Below are 20,799 nucleotides of genomic sequence, written 5' to 3' on the forward strand. Positions count from 1 at the left end.
CCAAGCTGTGATGTGCTCGGCCCATCCTCAGAGAAGACAGTGCTGGTGCAGCTGTAGTGTCCTTTGACTGAGGAGAGGTGTGAGGAATGGAACCTGGGTTGGCACAGTGTCATTTTTGACATAGCCTCTCATCTTGAAAGTCAGGCACCACATGATAAATGTGCTTAATGTCTTCTTTCCTTATCTGAAACTGTGTAAGCTGTGAGGCTGCAGCATTCTGCTGAGGGGGTCAGTGTCCTGGAATCTAAGTCCTGAGGTGTAAGAGCATCCCTGAGATGTAAGAGAAACAAACTAGATAGTGATATTACTGAAATAAAACTATTTTGATGACCCCTTTGAGAGGGAGGAGCATAAGTCCTTGTAATGCATTTGTCTGCACATGAATTGTCTTGTTAGTGACACTCATCATTTGCTCTTTTCTGATTTTCCAGAACTTTTGTTTCCATTGCCAAGTTGTGGAAGGAAATTGTCCTGCCATGGGTCTGTGTGACTTCTCACAGCTGTGATACAAAGGGGGAATAAAATGAGTGACATTTCAAACAATAAATGTGCTTTGGCCTTTTGTCATCAGTGTTCCAGGAGTAAGAAAACCTGAACAACTCATGCTTGGGTAGAGATGAGAGGGAAGAGAAGCTCCAAGGCACACTGGTTTCAATGGCTGAGCTCAGATGTTTGTGTTTTTAATGTGTACACAATGCACTGTGCTGCACTTTGATTTGGGAGATAATGGTAAATAATCTGATTAGGGTTTTCCTTTCACTTCAGTGGGTCTGGAAGGGTTTGAAAATCTCAGCATTGTTTTATGCATTCATACAGGGTGAAATTGTGGTAGAGAATCATTAAACACTTAAAATGTTAGTGCATTTCTAGTAAGTCAATAGGTCCAGCACTGCTTTTGCTGTCTGTAGATGGAGTTCTTCTGTCTAGACAAATAAGGAATTGGGTTTGATTTTATTTTTAATGGCATTCTCCCAGAGTTTCTGAGTGATCAGGGATCATAAATCCCTAAGTTTTACATGCTGTCCAGTGCCAACATGCATTTTTTGATACGTGAACCTAAAGTAGATGTAAGAGTCTAAACCAAAATCTAGAGCAGAAGCACTTGAAAGTTTAACACTATCTTATTTTTTATTATTTGAAAAGTTTAATCAGAGCATTTCAATTGAGAAGACATTTTACAGCACCCTGGAAATAGATTCCCCGAGATGTCTTCTCAGTCCTTCTGTCTTTCCTATAAGGTCAACTTTAAATACCAAGAAGTTTTCATACACTTTTTAAGGCTGTGTTATCTGTTTTAAGGCTTCATCATTTATTGAGAACCACCCCTTGATTCATTTTTATAGTATTTTCCTAGATGTCTGAGGAGGCTTGAAGTGCCTGGGTTGGGGCTGTTTTTACAGCTGAACATAAAGATCAGTTGAACTGCAGCTATGTGCTCATGATACTGAATTTGTCACTGCTTTGGTTGATTTACTTTATGATGGAATGTAGTATTATTTTCTGTCAGTCATCTGTTTTAATATTTTAGCAGAAGCTCTGCAAACAAAGGGATGAGAATAGGATGGAAAATGGGGATTGAACTGCAGGGACGCTTCCTCAGAATGAGCTCAGTTAAACTGTGGAGTTTCTCTCACGGGGAAGCTTTTGTGTTTGGGATGTTGTGAAATTATCCCACAAAAAGGACAAAGCAATAGATAGCAAAGAGCAATGAAATCTCCTGGTGCCAGCCCCAGCCTGTGTAGTGCATCACATGACCCAGCAGAACCATCAGTGTTTTAGAAGAAGGGGTAAAACCACCTCAGCAGAGGAATTAACACTAATGTGAATATCTGCACTCCCTCTGGCTGCTTTACTGTCTGTGCCACGAAGAACAACATTTGCCCTGTGGATTGTTCCAAGTTTCATTTGCTGGTAGGAAATACTGGAGGAGCTTAATTTCAGCCACAACTGCTGCCTGAAGTGCTGTCCCTGTGGTGCCTCGCCCTGTGTGCCACGTGTTACTATGCTATATGGACACTCAGTTTGCTGCTGCTAAACCAAATTCTCTTAGTACCAACCTTGGCATCAACAGGTCCTGGAACAGCTGTGCCACGTGAGGGGGCATCAAACCACAGCATATAAATGATGTGCATACAGGCACTGCCAGGGAATAGTTTTCTGTGAGTTGTCTGATGTTTTACACAGAACTTGAAATTTTAAAAGGATTGAGCATGGAGAAGGAGATAATGCAATCCATTTGAGGATTGTTAGGGTCGTCTGGCTTAATTTGGGCATGTTTTTGAGACTAGTTGGTGAGTGTGAGAGAATGTTTCTGCACACATATTGGAGGACTTAGACCTTAAAATAATCTCAGAACTAACAAACTGTGGAGTCTTTTGGTCATTTGGGTACCTTATGTCTGGATTATTCTATTCAAAACTGTCCTCAGACAGGAAAAGCTACAATCTTCTCTAGAAGGATATTCATTAACCAGTTGATTTTGAAAGTTAGCTGTGTAAACTGTTGAAAATTAACAACTCTGACCATCTGAAGCTTCTATTCTGGTGTAACAACAACTATTTGACCTTGCATTTCCTCTGGACATGCTGCAGCTGATACTGTGATTATACATCTTAAAAGCAGTAATGGAGGTTGTATATGTTTATTGACCTTTAGGAACATTATGTCTTTAAATAGACTCTGAATTTCTTTATTCCTGTAAATGACCAATCTTGTTTGTGGCTTGTGTAATCTGTTTCTTTGGGCAGCATGGGAGAACAGGTACAGAAAAGGTACTGCAGGCCAGAGAGATGTCCTGTGTTTGCCTGTTACTGATCCAGGAGCAGCAGGAGGATTGGGAGAATTAAGCCTTACTGTTTCAAAGAATTTACAGAAAGGATTTTGGAGGAACTTTGCATGAGTCAGTGTAATATCCCAGTCTTTTTTCAGATCTGTTTTTGGGAAGGAGGAACATTTGAAAGTTCTTCCTTTCCTGCTTACAAGTATTAGATGTTAATTTTACGTAACAGAAACTGACATCTCCATCCATCTGGGTTACACATCTCTGAGTTCTGCTGCCTCTGCAAGGTGGTAAAAGCACAGAGTTTGTGACTCTGTGCAGACTAAGGACTCCCTTCTCATAAAACGTGGGTTTGATGTTCATGTCCTTTATCCTCCTCTGCGGCATCCTGGTGTTCCTGCTCTGTAGATCCAAAGAGTCCCCTCAAGGGTACTCTGAAGTTTAAGTCACTTTGTATTCATGCAGTGGCACAGAAACCTCCCAGCCAAATCTTTCAGCATCTTTGCAACATGGTTTTCTCCTTTTCCACATGAAACTCAGGCTGCTCTGTGTCTTGTCAGTTTGCCTGTGTTGTGTTGTCATTCCATATATGCTCATTCCTCACTCCATTTTCCTTTGTTCCCAGCGTCACAACTGTTTCCACCCCAGGTGTGTGCCTTAAGCAGCTTTCCATGTGCTCATTGCTCTCCTCCTGGGTCCTCCTTCAGTTTGCTTTTATACAGGGCTGTTAAAGGGTTTCTTACTTGTACTTTCAGCTCATCTAACCTAAGAATTCCTGCTTTTTTTTTGCTTTATGTAGACAGAAGGTTCTCAGGGACAACACCTTGGCCTATTCCCACATCCTTTATGTTTTGTTATTTATATATTGCCATGAAATAATGAGGACTTTGCCATACCTGATTTTTGGGCCCAAATGAGTGATTTTCCCATGTTTAGAACTGCACTAATTCCTGACTTTTCCCTTGCAGGAAGTTGGTGAGCCATTCAAGGAGGAGAAGGCTGTGGCTAAGTACTTGCGCTTCAACTGTCCAACAAAATCCACCAACATGATGGGCCACAGAGTTGATTATTTCATTGGTAATTGTTCATTGGGTCACTCCTAACCAGAGAATTCAGCTTTCTCCTGACACTGTACTTGGAGGGTGTGGGAGGCCGTTATGATTTTATTGTTAGTGCTTTATCTGAAGAGTACTGATCTTATACTTGTAAAGTGCTTTTAAAACTGATCTAGGCATTAGGAAGCTATAAAATGAATCTCACCAGCCTGGAGTAAACACAATAAACTTTTCACTCTGCGATTAAAAGTTGCCAAGGGCAGTGGATTGCAGCATAGTGACCAGTCTTGAAAGGTTGTGGAGCATCACCAGAACTGGTGGTTGGTGTGGTTCAAGGAGCATGAACTAGATGTTGAAATAAATGTTAATTTTAATGGATTTTTAATTCCATTTTCCCTCTAGCCTCAAAAGCTGTGGATTGCCTCCTGGATTCTAAATGGGCAAAGGCAAAGAAAGGAGAAGAGGCTTTATTTACAACCCGAGAGTCTGTAGTTGATTACTGCAACAGGTATGACCCAGCCTAGTTAATCAGTGTCAGTAATGAGTACAGTTGTCAAGATACAGTTATTTAGGAGCCAGTGTAACTTCCTGCAGCCTAAAACCTTTGTGGTTGTGTACAAAAGTGATGATTGTACTTTTATTGCTGTGTTTGAGGGTGGAAATGGTGTAGCTTCATCATCTCCATTCTTAAAATTCTCTCAGGCTTTCATGACACTGCTTGGGGCAGTAAAGTGAACCAAACAATCTTCCTGAGTTTGGATGTTATTTCAGGTTGTTAGGGCCTCTCACATCTCTCTGTGCCCCCGGGCTGAGGAGCAGGGGCAGGATTCTGTACTGCTCTTCCTGTTCAGGATTTGGCTGTGATCCTTTCAAGGGCATTACTTGTTAGTGATGACCTTAAGAGTACCAGATACTACTTCATGCTGCCCCACTGGCCATATATGTACCTATGTATATTTGCAGTAAGGTCTGTTTGTAGCTGACATGGAGTATTTGCATTTGTACCACAGTTTCAACAGGGCGGTTTTACTCATGTGCAGCACTTAGCAAGGGACAAGATAAGCTATGTGTCCACTGTCTTATTTATGCTATGAAATACATTGACATGAACTTGAAAATAAATAGTGCAGGAGTTGTATTAATGGGAAAGATAATGAAATGGACCCAGTGGCTTTCTGCATCCTACGTTTTGTGTATTCACTTACATCTGCAAACTACAGAAAGTACAGAAGCACAGAAAAGTATGTTTTTTAGCCAGTTTTGAACAGAACCAAAGAAAGCCAAGTAAGAGAAGAGGCAAGACAGATAATGAGGTGTGGTGTGTGTAGTTGTAAGTAGAGCAGGTGACTGTGACCTCTGCCTTTCAGTCCTGCTGCTCATGATTATGTTAGAGAGATAATCTGGAATGGTGTCTAATAATGTAACTGAGTGTAAAAGTTGTTATTGCAGCTGCTCTTAAATGTATCATTGAACCTGTTTCTTTTTAAGACTCCTGAAAAAACAGTTCTTCCATCGAGCATTGAAAGTGATGAAAATGAAACCTGACAAGGATACAAAGAAAGAAAAGGAAAAGGGAAAGGCTGAGAGTGGGAAAGAGGAGGAGAGGAAGAGCAAGAAAGAAAGTGGCAAAGATGAAAAAACTAAGAAGGAGAAAGAAAAGGAAAAGAAAAAGGATGGGGAAAAAGAGGAGTGTAAGAAGGTAAGTACTGTCTGTAAGAGAAGAGACAAACCTGTAACAGAATAGAGTAACTGACTTAACATTACATCGGCTCAAAAATACAGTTGTCATTCTAAAATATGACTTAATTTTTTTTCCTGTTTTCATCTCTAAAATATGCTGCTTTTTTGTTAACTTTGGAGTTGTGCTGATTTTGATCTAGATCAAAAAATAGGCTTCACTTGGCCTTTGTGTACCTCATCATCTTGTAAGGTGGCAAAGTTAATCAAAACCTGCTCCCTGCAGCAGTGGAGGCTGTGGCCATGTGAGCACAGGGTGACACACGAGCACGTGACCCAGCATCTAAAACCAGCACAGCTGCACGAGGGGAACACAGGGAGTTTTGCAGTGTTTGGGAACAAGAACGTTTGGAATGCAATGTTTGGTCTGAGGGGCCTGTGAGTGGCTGTGTGCAGCAGCTGCTGCACCCTGCCTTGTGCTCAGACCTCTGATTCACTCTCTTTCAAGTTCAAACTATTGTTACTGCACAACTTTTTATGTGGATTTTTTTTCATGTTTTCATTCCTGATTTATTTTATTAGCAGAACAGAATTCCTAAATTCAAATGTTAGGAAACTGCAGGAGAAACTTGATGGGTGAATATGGTTTTCCTTCTGTATACGGTGGTGTGAATCAGTGGGTTAGCAGGTTAGTGTTCCAAAGTTATTCCCATTCTTCCTAAGTGAAATAATGGCACATTTAGTAAGAGTTACAGTCTGCAAAGGTTTGGATCTCAGCAGAAACCTGCGTGGCTAATAGAGGAATTAAACCAGCACAGACTCACTGGCAGCCTCAGCAGGGTTTGGATCTGCGTGGCTAATAGAGGAATTAAAGCAGCACAGACTCACTGGCAGCCTCAGCACAGTAGTCAGTGCAGTATTACCCAACTCCAGAGGTACTGCACAATGCTGATGATGAAAGTGAGGAACTCCTCCAATCCCCTGTCACCTGGGGTTACATTATTAAATGTGGTGTTAATTTTTAAACCAATCATTATTTATTGAACAGATATTTTAATGGATTATATAAGCCAGTGGGCAGGAACTTAAGCAACAACACAGGACCCAAATTTAGGAAGTTAATTTCACACAGCCAAATAAGCAAAGAGAAGGAAACGGGAGATGAGGAAGAGGAAGCACAAGAACCAGAAAGAGATTAGGGAGAAGATAGAGAATAAATGGGCAGAAGCTGGTTCTGCCAGGATCTCTGTGGCAAATATGGCACCCAAATAGCAAATAATTCTAATGAAGTCAGTGATGGTGAAGTGTTGTTCCCTGTTCTTGTGCTCTGTGCAGACTCCCTGTTAATACCAGCCCAGCTTTGCTAGGCATTTGAAGGGGGAGTGCAATCCTGAAGTCATAATCTGCTCTTTACATACTAATTAAAAATAAAATTTCTCTCTCCTCACAATTTCCCTTTATTTTTGAGGTACCCAGTTGGGAATAATTGAGAACAGGAGGAAATAAAACATCTTTTTACTTTAAAAAATAGTGTGAACGTGATGTTAAGTTTGTGATAAGTTATCAGGGCTAAATATATTAAAATACTATAAAATAAACCCTCTGTAAAATGTTTTCTTAATACATGAAATTTGTGTTTGTCCTCAGGATGAGACCCCAGGAACACCCAAGAAAAAGGAAACTAAGAGGAAATTTAAACTTGAGCCACATGAAGACCAAGTTTTCCTGGATGGAAATGAGGTAAGATTTGTGGGTACTTTCCAGCCTTGAGTGTCAATGTGCTGTCGTCACAGTAGGTTCATTTACTGGATTTCTGCAAACTTTCTTGACATGTTGAAAGGAAAATTAATGGCAATGTGATGGGTGATCTTGAAACCAGATTTTTAGGTATTTGAAGGAGGTTAGAGGCAGGTAACTGTAGGACAGTAACTTAACAAAATCTAGAAGAAAACTTAATTACCAGTAGTTCAGGTGTTAGTGGCCACGAGGTGAATTGTTTGTCCTCAGGGTGTACACACAAGGTCTCGGAGCTGCCCAGGGCAGTGCCACGGCCTCTGTGCCCAGAGCTGACCGTGCCTGGGACAGGAGACTCCTGAGGTCCTCCAGCTCAAGTCATGCTACAGCCATTGCCATGCCAAAACAGTTCTAAACCAAACACAAGCCCTTTGGAACATGATGTTCAGTCACAGAGTGATCTGGGCAGGCAGGTGACACTTGGACATTCCTGAAGTCTCATCCTGGCTTTCCCACTGACATTGTGCTCTTAAATACTTTTTGCTTTCCTGGAAGACAACGAATTTCATTCTTTACCATCTCTGTAAAGTACAAAGTTAGATTTGTGCCTTGAACATTTGGGATAAGTGGTGAGTTCTCAGCACAGCTTTACTGTGCTGTATTGATGCTGTGTGTGGCTGTACTGGAATCTCCCAATGGATTCTTGCATTCCTTTGGTTATAAAAAAGACATGGCAGTGAACTCCATAAATAAATCACTTGTCTGGAAAATGTTCTTTTTTTGTATCTTGATTGGACTCTTTTCAGTCAACCCTTTTGCAGCCTGCCTTGCTCTGTTTTGTCCCACCTCGTGTGGATTTACTGATCCTCCCTATTTTCTTCCCCTGGAGTGCCCAGAGTGGTGCAGCATTCCAAATGGGGCTGCAGCACAGTATTTGCAGTATCACTTGCTGCATGTCTTAGCATCAGTTGCTTTTTCTGTTTATTAATAACTGGCATTTTTAAGAACTGCAACTCCCAAGAGTTCTTAAGAGGATAATTTAATTTTCTTTATTGGCTAATTTAGAGCCAGTTCTTCTGCATTTGCATTAGAGCTGTTTTTTCCCTTTTCTTCATGATTTTGCACTTACAGACACTGAGTATCACAGTGTCTTATTGCTCAGTCACCAGTCATGATACTCAGCTTGTTTGGGCTCAGCTACACCTGAGTGCAGTCAGCTTTGGCACCGTGTGAGCAGCACAGTGATGAGTTCCATCACCCTGCCTCACCACTGCCTCAGGTGTTTGGCAGGTGGTATGGACACATCTGCAGTGAGGGCTGCTGATTTCTAGTAATCAGCAGCTTCTTTTCAGTTAGTAGCTCAGATTCAAATTGTTCAGTTTGGTTAAAAAAAGGGCAACAAAACAAACTATTTTTCTAGTTCAGGAACTCCTGTAGTTACCAAGAAGTTGTTTTATTTTTGTGACAGGGCTGAGCAGCTGATTCCAGTGGATCCACAGTTCTCCCACAAACATTTGGCACTGAGCTAACAGTGGCTGTGGAACAGAGGGCACAGCGACACTGGTCTGAGGCCAGCACGGAGTGAGCCTTGAGCCTTTAGGCTGCCTGCTTGCTACCAGGTGTCCAGCCTGGGTTTTGCTCCTCAAAGCTCAGAGAGCTTTTTGTTTCCACGCGGTGCACCTGAAAAACGTTCTTATTTTTTTGCAAAAGTGTTTTTGGCTTTGTGCTGAACAGTGTTAATGGATAAAGGAAGATAAAACCAAACCTTGATTCAGTGATATTTCCAAATCTTTCATATCCCTATCAGTGCTATTGTCTGATGGTTTTTCCTGGGATTATATCACCTGAGTTACCCTTCCCAGGAATCAGGACCCCTTGCCCTGCTGCTGTATGACCACAGTTCAGCACCAAGCACTGCAGCCTGGCAGTGAGCACTTGGGTGAGGGAATGAATGTTTATCGGAGAGCTTGTTTCCTGAGTGTAAACCAGATCATTTCTGTTGTAGGTGTATGTGTGGATCTATGACCCTGTTCACTTTAAAACTTTTGCCATGGGACTTGTGCTTGGTAAGTCAGAGTAGACACAAGTTGTTTATTTCCAGTGCTTTAAGGTAACCAGTGAGTTGTACAACAGGCATTGAGTTGTATAAAAACGTGAACAATGCCTTTCTGACCCTAGAACTTGTATTTGTGTGGGATAAGCCAAACCAGCTAACTTTAGTTTTTTAATCTAAATTAGGGTAGATGTTAACTGGCATCAGTGAGCTAATGGTCCAGCATCCATGACCTGTACCTCCCAGCTTCCTCTCCTTGAGAGAACCACATGTTCTGAGAATCTGTGTCATCCCTTGGGGAGCCAGTCTGTGTGGTCACCATGATGCCCACCCAGCTCCCTGCTCACCTGTTTGCTCCTGCTCTCCTCCCAGAGGTGCTCTGGGCTAAGTGCAGCCCCTTGGAGCTGCTGCATGTGGTGTCTGTACCCAGTAAAGCACAGGAACAGTGCAGCTAGACAGGGTTTCAGTCAGCGCCTAAAGTACTGTCAGGAGCTCACACTATGCTAAACGAACACTTCAAACGAACACAAAGCCTGGAACCTGTGTACTTGTACCAGGGAGCACTAATGCTGCATCTCCTGCCCTTCTTCTCGCCTCCTGCTCAGTGATCGCGGTGATAGCCGCCACCCTGTTCCCGCTGTGGCCGGCCGAGATGCGCGTTGGTGTGTATTACCTCAGCGTGGGCGCAGGCTGCTTTGTCGCCAGTATCCTCCTGCTCGCCGTGGGTAAGTGCCGCTCGGGTGAGCCGGAGGCACGGCCCAGCTGGGCGGTCCCACTTGCCGCACCGCGCGGGTTCCATGCGCGTTTCCCGCCGGGCCACCGGGTGTCACCGTTGTGCCGCGGGAGAAGAGAGATCGCCAACTGGTGTCACCCGTTGGTGTTTCTTGTGCAGTGCAGATTCCTCTGCTGTCTCTGTTTAAACAGAAGGGAGCAAAACGATCCCAGAGCTGCACACCAGAACAGATCCCGTGGTGAGAGTGTTGTCACCAGGATTTTAAAGCTTCATTTGGTTGTATTTCGGTAGCGAGGGATTAAGAGTTAAGTCAGAGATAAGATCTGTGGTTAGAACAAACTATTTCACTCCTCAAATACCACATTCGTGATTTCAACGATCTTTGTGTTTCTAATGTAATGTCACTAGCCCAAGCCAAATACATGTTGAAACCCATGGGAATCTATTCCAGCTCCTGAAACAATATTAAGTAAGTTCAAGCAATCCCCAGTGTGACTTTGAAGTTGCAAATTCCACTATTGTGGAATGAGGGATTTCCTCCCAGGGTCACCCTGTCCTTGGGGTGGGTGTTGGTAGTGGACATCACCAGAGTGGTACAGGGGGTGTGTTTATAACAAACCTTACTCTCCCACAGCTCGCTGCATCCTGTTCCTGATCATCTGGCTCATCACTGGAGGAAGGCATCACTTCTGGTTCCTGCCCAACCTCACGGCAGACGTGGGATTCATTGACTCCTTCAGGCCCCTGTACACACACGAATACAAGGGACCAAAAGCAGACTTAAAGAAAGAGGAGAAATCAGAATCCAAAAAGCAGCAGAAAAACGACAGTGAGGAGAAATCAGACAGTGAGAAGAAGGAAGAGGAGGATGGGAAAACAGAAGGCACAAGGAACTCGGGAACAGAGGGCTCGGGAGGAGAGCGACATTCAGACACTGACAGTGACAGGCGTGAAGACGACAGGTCCCAGCACAGTAGTGGCAATGGAAACGACTTTGAAATGATCACAAAAGAGGAACTGGAACAGCAAACAGATGAAGGAGATTGTGAGGAGGAGGAGGAGGAAGATACTGAAAGTAGGCCTTCACATGGAAAATCATAACTCACTGTGGTGTTGGGACTAAGTATGTGCAAATGGTTGGATTTTCTTTGTTGGCTGATCACCAAAACATAGACCATACAGTAGCATCTTTGTTTGCTGAAATATATGTGTTACCAAACAGTTTTATATCTAGTTCCTTCATTTTTTTTTTAACCATTAACTTGATTACTTGGTACTATGTTAATCATTAATATCCATTTACAGAAGTTTTATCAATCTGACAAGTTTTTTATTGATTGATAGATTGCCCAGATTGTCCTCAAGCATACTGAAAAACATAGTTTTCTGGTACTTGCATAACTGGTCAATTAGTTCAGCTTCTCAAACTTGCTTTTGTAAAACAGGTAAAAGTTGAATGACCAAATCTCAGATTATTCCTAGTTATACTCATTTGCTAGTTAGGTAAAGCCCTTCTTGGCCCACAGCTTTCTTGATATTTTTTTCTTGATTTTCTTTTCAAAAGATTGTGAGAACTTTCCTAAGAGAACTAGTTTTAGCAGAGGTATTTTGCTGACAATAGAGGAGCTAGTAGTGCTGAATTTGGCTGCAGTGTTCTCTTTGTTTCTCCAGACTGTGTGCCAGCAACTGAGGAAATCCAAACTGGTTTTGTACATCCAGTGCAGAGAGATGTCATCTCCAGCAGGGGAAGGAAGCAGCAGCGTTTGGAAGTGATGGCTGTTTTCTTTCTCCTGCTCCATCATAATTAAACAAAAGTGTATTCTGTACATAATTTACAAATAAAGCAAACCATTTACTTTAACTGCTACTTATTATTTAGAGATTTGATCCAGCATTCAGTTTGTATTATTGAAGCCATTTTGTGGTGTGTCTATGGGAGAAATGCAAGTCCAGAGGACCTCACAGAATATTTGTGTATGATTGGTAGCTGTTCCACAAGAGCTTTAGTTTTGTGCCAACATTCCATGTATTTGAGTAAATTGATCTTTATTAAATGAAAGCAAACACCAGAGCTGTATGTTATGCCTTAATGTCAAACCTTTCTGTACTCTGGAACTGGAGTAGCTCTAACCTGAAGAGGCAGGAGAGTGTCTGCCCTGGAAGCTGTGACTCGGAGCTGATCCGCAGTGACCATTACTGGTGTGCTTATACATCCCTTGGAGTGTAGCTGGTTCCTCCTGTGCATCCCTTCCTGCTGGCTGTGTGCAGGATGTGTGTGGGTTTTGGCTAACTAAGCATGGAAGAAGTGCATTCCTCTCAGTGACTTTAACTATAGATTTGGTTGTCTCCCCAGCCCACTCAGAGATGAGGGTAAGCTTGGCATTGCCATAACTGACTTACAGAACTTTGTTTCCTGCCCTAAACTGCTTCCCATTCCTCCAGCCTTGGCACTTTGGATGAAGATACTAACTTTTCAGATTGTGCAAATATATACATCATCATGGATGCATTGACAAACAATTCCTGGACGTGATGTATTTGCTTCTTAAACCTCCTGAATAGTTACTCCCTAAGGAAAAAGATACATTGGATCACTTTTTTATTAACAGAGCAGAACATTAAAGGACCCATTACCAAAAGGATTGGCTCCTGGCCACGTGTGTGTTATCAGTGACTACAGAGCTAACCAGGTCCTGTTGAACCTCTCTCAGTGTGGTGATGGGGAGAGCAGGGCACACACTGGGGACATGTCCCACAGGTTCCGAAGAAATTAAGACTTTCAGTTGTTTCAAGTACATTTCTTCCTCCAAGGGGAATAATGTCTTAAGGGCCTTGCTGAGAAAATAAAGTTGAAATGGTCAAATGATAAATACTCCTGTACTATTGCCATCTGCTCCCTGCTCAGAGACGTGTGCCACGTGCCAGCACTGCCTGCGTGTGGCCTGGGCACGAGTGTCTGGGTCTCAACCATCAGCAGTTTGTGCTGTCACCTTGATCATGTGTAGAAATTAAATTGGCCTTAACCTCCTGCACTTGGTCTGCTGTGAACAGCTCTGAATCTCTGAGGTGAAGAAAGAGATCTGGTTCAGGGATAAAGGACTTGATGACTCATTACTGTAATCTGGTTTTCCTAAAAATCTTTGAGAGTTATGTTGGAATGAGATAATGAGTGATTACAAGTATATCAGTGTGGATTTAGGGTGTCCTGGCAAACACTTAAGGTCCAAAGAAGAAATCACAAAGGTACTTTGCACCTTTGGTTATTTGTCAGGACACTGTTATACCAGGCATTCAAAAGTTCTCATAAATGACTCTTGACTTTTAACTTCAGAGCCCAGGGTGACCTGATGGGAACAAGGACAGATACTTAGTGGAAAGTTAATTACATAGCTGCTCTATGAAAATGCCCTTCCTGCAATAACATCTCACAGTGCTCTGACAGTCCTGACAGTATAATTTTCTGGGTTTTTTTTCTTTGCAAGCAAATATGATTATTCCTATATGTTCTCTTGAATTAAATAATCACTGGTAAAACACAAATGAGTGTTCAACGCAGATCAGTATTCAGCAGAGGTGTCACACCCAAGTGTGCTCTGCCCTTTTGCAAATACACTCACCCTGACTCACTCCTGGTGTTCTGGGGCCCTGAAACAAAGGCTAGCAATTTATTCTTTATCTGTAGAAAACTTAAAGCACTGGGGGGATGCTTGAGTTGATAAGGACTTGTTGAATAGCAAAATACCTTTTAGCTGGGGATTAGGAGGCGTGTTTATGTCCCCCAGCTGTGGATTATGCAGCAGGTGTTTCTGGGTTGAGATATATGCATATATTTCTCACTTAGGCTGGAGCTCACTGAGCAGGACTTCCTTCCTCTTGTTGGCTCAGCAGTGTCTGGCAGAAGCTTCTGCCCCATGTAAACACTACATGTAGACAATGTAAACATTGTACAACTGGAAAACACCTTAGTCCCTTATATTCCTTCCTGCAACCCCCTGCAGCTCTCACTGTGGCACTAAGAACTTTGCAGGGATCTCTCCAGCTCCTCTGAGGACATAACTCTTTCCTAATAGGGTCACAGTGACAGCAAAGCAATATTCCAACCTCACAGCTGGCACCAAAAGCACTGGGCAACAGAGAAACATCCTCTTCCAGCTGCAGGTGATTTACTGACAACAGTTGGAAGTGCTGTCAGAATCCCTCTTGGATCTGTTGGCAGCATCAGCTCAAGTGAGCTCAGTTTACAGAGTTAAACCCTCTTCATCCTCCTTGCTGCTGTGCCCTGCCCTGTGCCTCCCTCAGGCACTGCTGAGCTGAGCATCCCACAAGTTACATGTTCCAGCCACAAACCTAAGCAATTTACAAAATTAAATACACCTAAGTATCACCTGGAAAAATATCACTGTGGAAAAGTTGTCTCAGTACCTACACAGCTACAGTATTCCTCCACGGAGAGGCCGCGGTGAGGATGAAGACTGCAGTGCTTTCCCTTCACCGTGTGCTCAGAGCCTGAATGAGCCTTGGTCCCTGCTGGCCTGTGGATGGCACAGCCCAGCTGCCTGTAACAGGGACTTGTCCTTCCCCTCTCCCCCATCCCCAAAATTTGCCTTAATCTGATCTAGGTCAAATTTTCCAATAGGAAAGTCCTATTTGTATCATCTCTTTGAGTTCTAGAACGGTTGTGTTTGCCTGCCTTCCTTGTATTTGAGCCTAAACCCTTCAAGGAGCTGAACGGGGATAAATTCAGAGTAGATCCACAAATTTGTACCACCATAAAACCAGGGCAGGAGACAGACTCTAGTGGTAATTTCCTGCTCACACTCAGGTCACAAAGGATCCCACCAGCAGGAGATGCTCAGGGCCTGTCCATCCTCCCACTGCTCCCTGTGCCCCTGGACAGAAGAGAGGGCTGGATCACTTCTTGGCCAACATTTCATCCAACTACCACTCACATCTTCAAAACCAAACCTGACCTACACAAGTTTGAACACAAATCCTTGTTATGCTCTTGGTACCAGAAAGTCTGTATCAAACATTTGCCAGTGTCCAAAGAGGTTAAGATGCAATGTCTTGGTGGGTTTTACACAAGATCAAGCATTTAGCACGGTGGGTACTGCTAGGGTTACTTTCTCTTTTAAACCAGGCAGCTCTGCTCAGGAGCTAGTGTGTCCTGGGAAAGAGCCTCCACCTTCTTGCCAGCACAGCTGTGATAGATGTGTTGACTTAAACACGGCAGAGTCAGATCAATTCTGCTAGAGACCTTTAGTGAAGGAGTGGCAACGTTTAACTCTATTGAACAAGGCTGACCCCCAGCTCAGGCCAGGGGCTTCCTCAGGCTGCTAAGGTGTTTTGTCTACAGGGAATGGCTGACTGATGTGATTCCTAGCCTCTGTGATCAACCCCTCATAGAATCACAATCAAACAGTAGCTCTCTACTTGCTTAACTGCTCTCAGGATCTAAAGCTGATGTTCGCAAAGCACTCAGATGCAGAACATTGGTTTCTAACAAACTTCAACAACTCAGAGGTACCTGAGCATCATTTATTTCTGATTCTGACCAAATCTTTCCCAGGGAGCTCGAGGGGAGCAGTGAGAGATGGTCCAAGGCACTGTGCCCTTCCCACTTGGAACACAAGGAGAAGTGCAAAACAATCCTATCAGTGTAAGTGAACTGAAACTGAAGCAGCTGCTGAATGTTTTCAATAGACTTCCTGGTAATGGCTGGTACAATTTCATTAGGGCTTCTCATTTTATTTAATAAAGCACTGGATTATTTTATTTGTAATTCAGCAACAGGTGCAGGGAAACAAAAGGCACATTTCCTGCTAGTGTCCACAAAGAGTCCATTACTGCCTGACAGACACAGAGGCATTTGCTCTGCCATGTGTATTTTTTTATGTGAAAATAATGACCACCAGAAAAAAAACAACTGGTTTATGATAAAAGACTTTTGAGAGAGGAATTGCTTTAGAGTTAGTAATGGCACTGTGCAAACGGTGTCAGTGCAAGCTGAAGTAAAGAGAGAGCTAACAGTACTGGGTAAACACTGATTTAGATAAAGATCAAAGTATTCCCTGCAGGTGGGAGCCACCATCAATCCTCACCACATAGCCAAACACAGAAACGGCTGTCGTGGTTTAACCCCCGCAGCAGCCAAGAACCACACAGCCTCTCACTCACTCCCCCACCAACGGGATGGGGGAGCGAATTAGAAGGGTAAAAGCTACAAAAACTCATGGGTTGAGATAAAGACAGTTTAATAGAGAAAGCAAAAGCTGCACACACCAGCATAGCAAAACAAGGAATTAATTCACTGCTTCCCGAAGACAGGAGGTGTTTAGCCACCTCCAGGAGAGCAGGGCCCATCACGCGTAACGGTTTCTTGGGAAGACAAACATCATCACTCCAGATGTCCCCCCTTCCTCCTTCTTCCTCCCACCTTATATACTGAGCATGATGCCATATGGTATAGAATATCCCTTTGGTCAGTTTGGGTCACCTGTCCCAGCTGTGTCTCCTCCCAGTCTCCCATGCATCCCCAACTTCCTTGCCAGCCTGGCAGTACGGAAAGCAGCAAAGGCCTTGCCTCTGTGTAAGCTCTGCTCAGCAATAACAAAAGCATCTCTGCATTATCAACACTGTGTTCTGCACAAAACCCAAACATAGCCTCATACTAGCCTCTATGAAGAAAGTCAACTCTACTTCAGCTCAAACCAGCACAACGGCTCAGCCTCTGATCCCCAGAAGGACTCTAGGCTGGATCCAGAGATGGATGTGGGTGCTTAGGAGAGAGACTCTCTGGCAGTTTACCTGTGCTAGCCAACAAATGCAACGAGGAGCAGAGTCAGAGTGACTCTCAGTGGCCTTGGCAGCAAGGTCTTATTGTCTCTTTCTGGCACATGAGTGTTCAACCAGCAATTAACATCAATTAGGCTGTTTGCTGGGAATCAAAAGATGGAATTTTGAATTCTTCACACCGAGGGTGGGACTGAAATTACATTTCCCCCCTTTTTCATCTTCCTTCAAAATGAAAAGTGCCACTATAGAAACCGTTTACAATTGAAGGCTACCAGGAGGTAGTAATACACTGAAAGGTTACAGAAGATTACTGGCTCTGCTGTGCTGTTTGTGAGCAACACAAGAAGAGTCAGATCACACCCTGCACTCCATGTTGGCTTCAGTCTTAATTTTAGTTTCCTGTCACAGTGACCAGCAAGCCACAAACTGGGGTTTATAAATTACTGGTTGATGTAAGGTAGTTTTTAGAGTCTTGTTGGTACCATCTTTCTTCTAGTTCCCTGAAGAATTGTGTGAAAGACAAGACAAAAAGACCCCAATACTGCATCATGAGCACCAGGAAAGGAAACACTACTGAAAAATCCTGCAAGTCTAGCATCAACTCTGCACTGCACTCACTGGATTTCCACTGAATAAGCAGAGTTAGAATTCTATAACAAGGTGCCTTCAAACTAGAATCACTATGGAAATATGTTTCTTCTCAACAAGATCTTCCTAAGAGTGAACATGTTACTTTTAAGCTGAGCACCTTGAATGATTCAAATGAAAACCCAACACACATGATCTGCATTTTAAAAATTTACTGAAAAGTAAATAGGACACTGGTCAAGCATTTTCATCTTAAGAAAGTTAGTTAAACAGTTAAACATATTCTATTAGTTACATATTTTATTAAAAATGAAACTCCTCATAAGCACTACCCTGTCTGTGTGAGACCTGCAGCCTTTCAGGAACAGCAACTCCACAACTGCTTGTTCATCAGCCATTGCAAAACTCCAATGGCTAATCCTGCCGCTGACGAGCCACAAAGTCTAACAGGGCATTAAACATGCTCAGCTGGGCAACACCCAGTTAAAGGGAAACATGCAGGAAGAGAGAGGATGCAGGCAAGGCTGTGTCACACTGAACTCATCCCCCAGCGTGTCCCAGAGAACGCTGTGCAGTCACTGAGGTCTGCTGACACTGTCCACAGCTGCTGGGACCCTGTGTCCAGCCTGAGTCACACTGCTGACACTGCCCACAGCTGCTGGGACCCTGTGTCCAGCCTGAGTCACACCAGCCCCTCACTGCTTGGAACTGGGAGTGTCCCCAGTGTGCAGCTTTCCCCACACATGACATCCAAATGCACAAATATATGCATTCCATCTCCCTGTCTTCTCCCACACGGCCTGAGGTGGCCAAGATGCCAACATAAGATTTCCTGAAATACATGAAGGTGAGGTTTAAATTTAGTCCGTCTGCTCAGCAGAATAAAGGGGCAGGTGGCCACGAGTTTCTGAGGCACAACACATCCCAAACTGGAAGAGCAGGGGAAAATAAAAGGTTCAGTTCTAACTAAAGAGGAAGCACACCCCATACTCCTTCATGTAAAGACGTTGTACTCATTATCTGCACATGCCCCTGCCTGAAGGAAACCTCCTGGGCCTAAACCAGGCAGAAGCAACATGCAGGAACTCTACTGGTCCCCACTGGTCTTCCTAAGGGACTTCAGAGGCTGTAGAGATCCTCAGGGCTGTAGAGCTGAGCTCCAGCACAGCAGGAAGGAGAAAGTAGAGCCCAGTCCCTGTTCAGTGAGGACACTTTGTTCAGTCACTGTTTCTTTCAGAAAGTGATAGTTAGATTTGAAATTAGAACTGTTTTTCTCTTTTCCTTTCCTTTCTCCTAAGATCCTACAGCTAAGTTCAGCAACAGCACCCAAAATATGAGCAACCAGCAGCAGGAAACAGCCTTGAATAAGGAAGGAAACCTCTCTGCAAATATCTTGCAACATCAGAGGATGCAGAACCACCCTAAGAGCATCTGAAGAACAGAGAGACAGCTTTTGCAAGAGATTTGCTCTATTATTTCATGCACAAACCCCCTCACCTCAGACCAGGCAGTCTCCTGTCTCATTTTCACACACAGCTGCCTGCATGCAAATATAAACTAATTTCTTACACCTTTCTATTGCTGCTCATGAACATAAATGCAACTGCTTTAATCAAGCAGGACCATTAATTACAGAGTATGGTATTTGTCAAGTACCTGCAAGTTTTCCTGCAAAGGAAGATCCAGGCCTTATCCAGTGCTGAGTGTGAGCAGTTCCTGGCCCAGCGAGGAGTTGTCAGTGACAAACCCTGCATTTGGTTTCCAGGGCATCCCATCTGGCTCCATCATTTCTCTGAGATGGGAGATGAGATGTAGTAGTCAGGAGGGGAAACCAAGAGTAATCAGTGAGTAAACTTTCAAACAAGCACAACAACGTGGTGGACGGAAAGCGAAGCCAAGCAGCCCCAACATGAACTTGGGAGATAACATGAGCAGCACAGTGCCCCGTGGGCCACACTGAGGAGCCTGCTAGGGAGGCTCACAGCACAGAGCTGGCAGAGTCATAGAATCAGAGAATTTTAGGGGGTGGAATGGACCTTACAGATAGTCTGGTCACAACCCCCCTGCCATGGACAAGAACAGTCTGGAGGCCACACATTCATTGGGACCTTTATCAGCAGAAAAATATGTCTAAACTGTTTCTGTCCTCTCCTGGTTGCCCATTTCCACCACCCAGACATCTCCCACATAGGTCAGCACAGGTTTTTTCTGCAGTCATAAAGACAGACATGAACAGAACAGAAACAAACCAAAACATACAACAGGTGCCATCCAAACAGTCCATTAGCTCCCACTGGGAAACTCACTGCTTTGCCTTGGATTAGAACTAACGAGAAAAGTTTGGCTACCCGTGAGTGGGGCCCTGCTGAGCACTGGGTGCTCAACAGGTCCAATTCCCCTCTCAGGGGTAAACATTTGTTATTACAGTCCAATTCGTGCCAGGGACCTGGGAGATGCTGCTTGGGTAAGTAACTATGGCCAGTGTCAATGCTGCCAGATACTACTTTAAGCTCTCGTGTTTTCCAGAATACTGATCATCTTGGTTTTCCACCAGAAAAAGCCCAACAGAACTGTTTTTTTTCTCTGAAAGTATTTAAGCCTTAAGAAGAACCACATAAGGACACTTAGCTCCCTGACACCGAGGGCCCCCACAACCCCCGCTGAAGTGTCATCACACCCTGACGCCTTTTTTTCACACACACATCTCACATTTAGAACCCGAAACGTTTATCTGCCGTATTTATTAGGGGTTTGGGCGCCTCACTGAGCCACTGAGCGAGCTCCTGGAGCCGCTTCCCCTCCCGCAGCTGGAAGAGACGACGCGTGGAACCTGTTCTCGGGGCGGCTGTTGTGTTTACCTGTTATATCTGTGTTATATGTGTTTTGTTTCCTTCAACATGAGCCCTCTCCACCCCCGGCGCGAGAGACGGATCGGGGCAGAACGGGCCGGAGCAGGGGAGAGGCAGGGCAGGGGAAAGCTGTGCAGGGGAGAGCAGAGCAGGGGGGAGCAGAGGAGAGAACGCGTGGAACCTGTTCTCGGGGCGGCTGTTGTGTTTACCTGTTATATCTGTGTTATATGTGTTTTGTTTCCTTCAACATGAGCCCTCTCCACCCCCGGCGCGAGAGACGGATCGGGGCAGAACGGGCCGGAGCAGGGGAGAGGCAGGGCAGGGGAAAGCTGTGCAGGGGAGAGCAGAGCAGGGGGGAGCAGAGGAGAGAGTCAAGGAAAAAAAAACAGAGCAAGGGAGAGGCAGAGCAGAGGAGAGAGGCGAGGCAAGGCAGAGGAGAGCAGGACCGAGCAGGGGAGGGGAGAGGCAGAGTAGGAGAGAGGCAGGGCAGAGGAGAGCAGGACTGAGCAAGGCAGGGAGAGGCGGTGCAGGACTGA

General features: G+C 44.2%; 1 protein-coding gene across 1 annotated transcript; it reads left to right on the forward strand.

The window, feature by feature from the left end:
* Positions 1 to 3,747: 3,747 nt before the first annotated feature.
* Positions 3,748 to 11,892, forward strand: SEC62 (SEC62 homolog (S. cerevisiae); the record flags this gene model as incomplete). Its single annotated transcript, XM_009082895.1, has 7 exons — positions 3,748 to 3,856; positions 4,237 to 4,342; positions 5,323 to 5,533; positions 7,159 to 7,251; positions 9,251 to 9,311; positions 9,904 to 10,023; positions 10,666 to 11,892. Coding segments are annotated over 7 exons (1,167 nt in total), but the record flags the coding sequence as incomplete, so codon positions are not given.
* Between the last annotated feature and the right edge of the window lie 8,907 nt (positions 11,893 to 20,799).

The sequence above is a fragment of the Acanthisitta chloris genome, unplaced genomic scaffold (assembly GCF_000695815.1).
Source record: "Acanthisitta chloris isolate BGI_N310 unplaced genomic scaffold, ASM69581v1 scaffold7519, whole genome shotgun sequence".
Classification (NCBI taxonomy): domain Eukaryota; kingdom Metazoa; phylum Chordata; class Aves; order Passeriformes; family Acanthisittidae; genus Acanthisitta; species Acanthisitta chloris.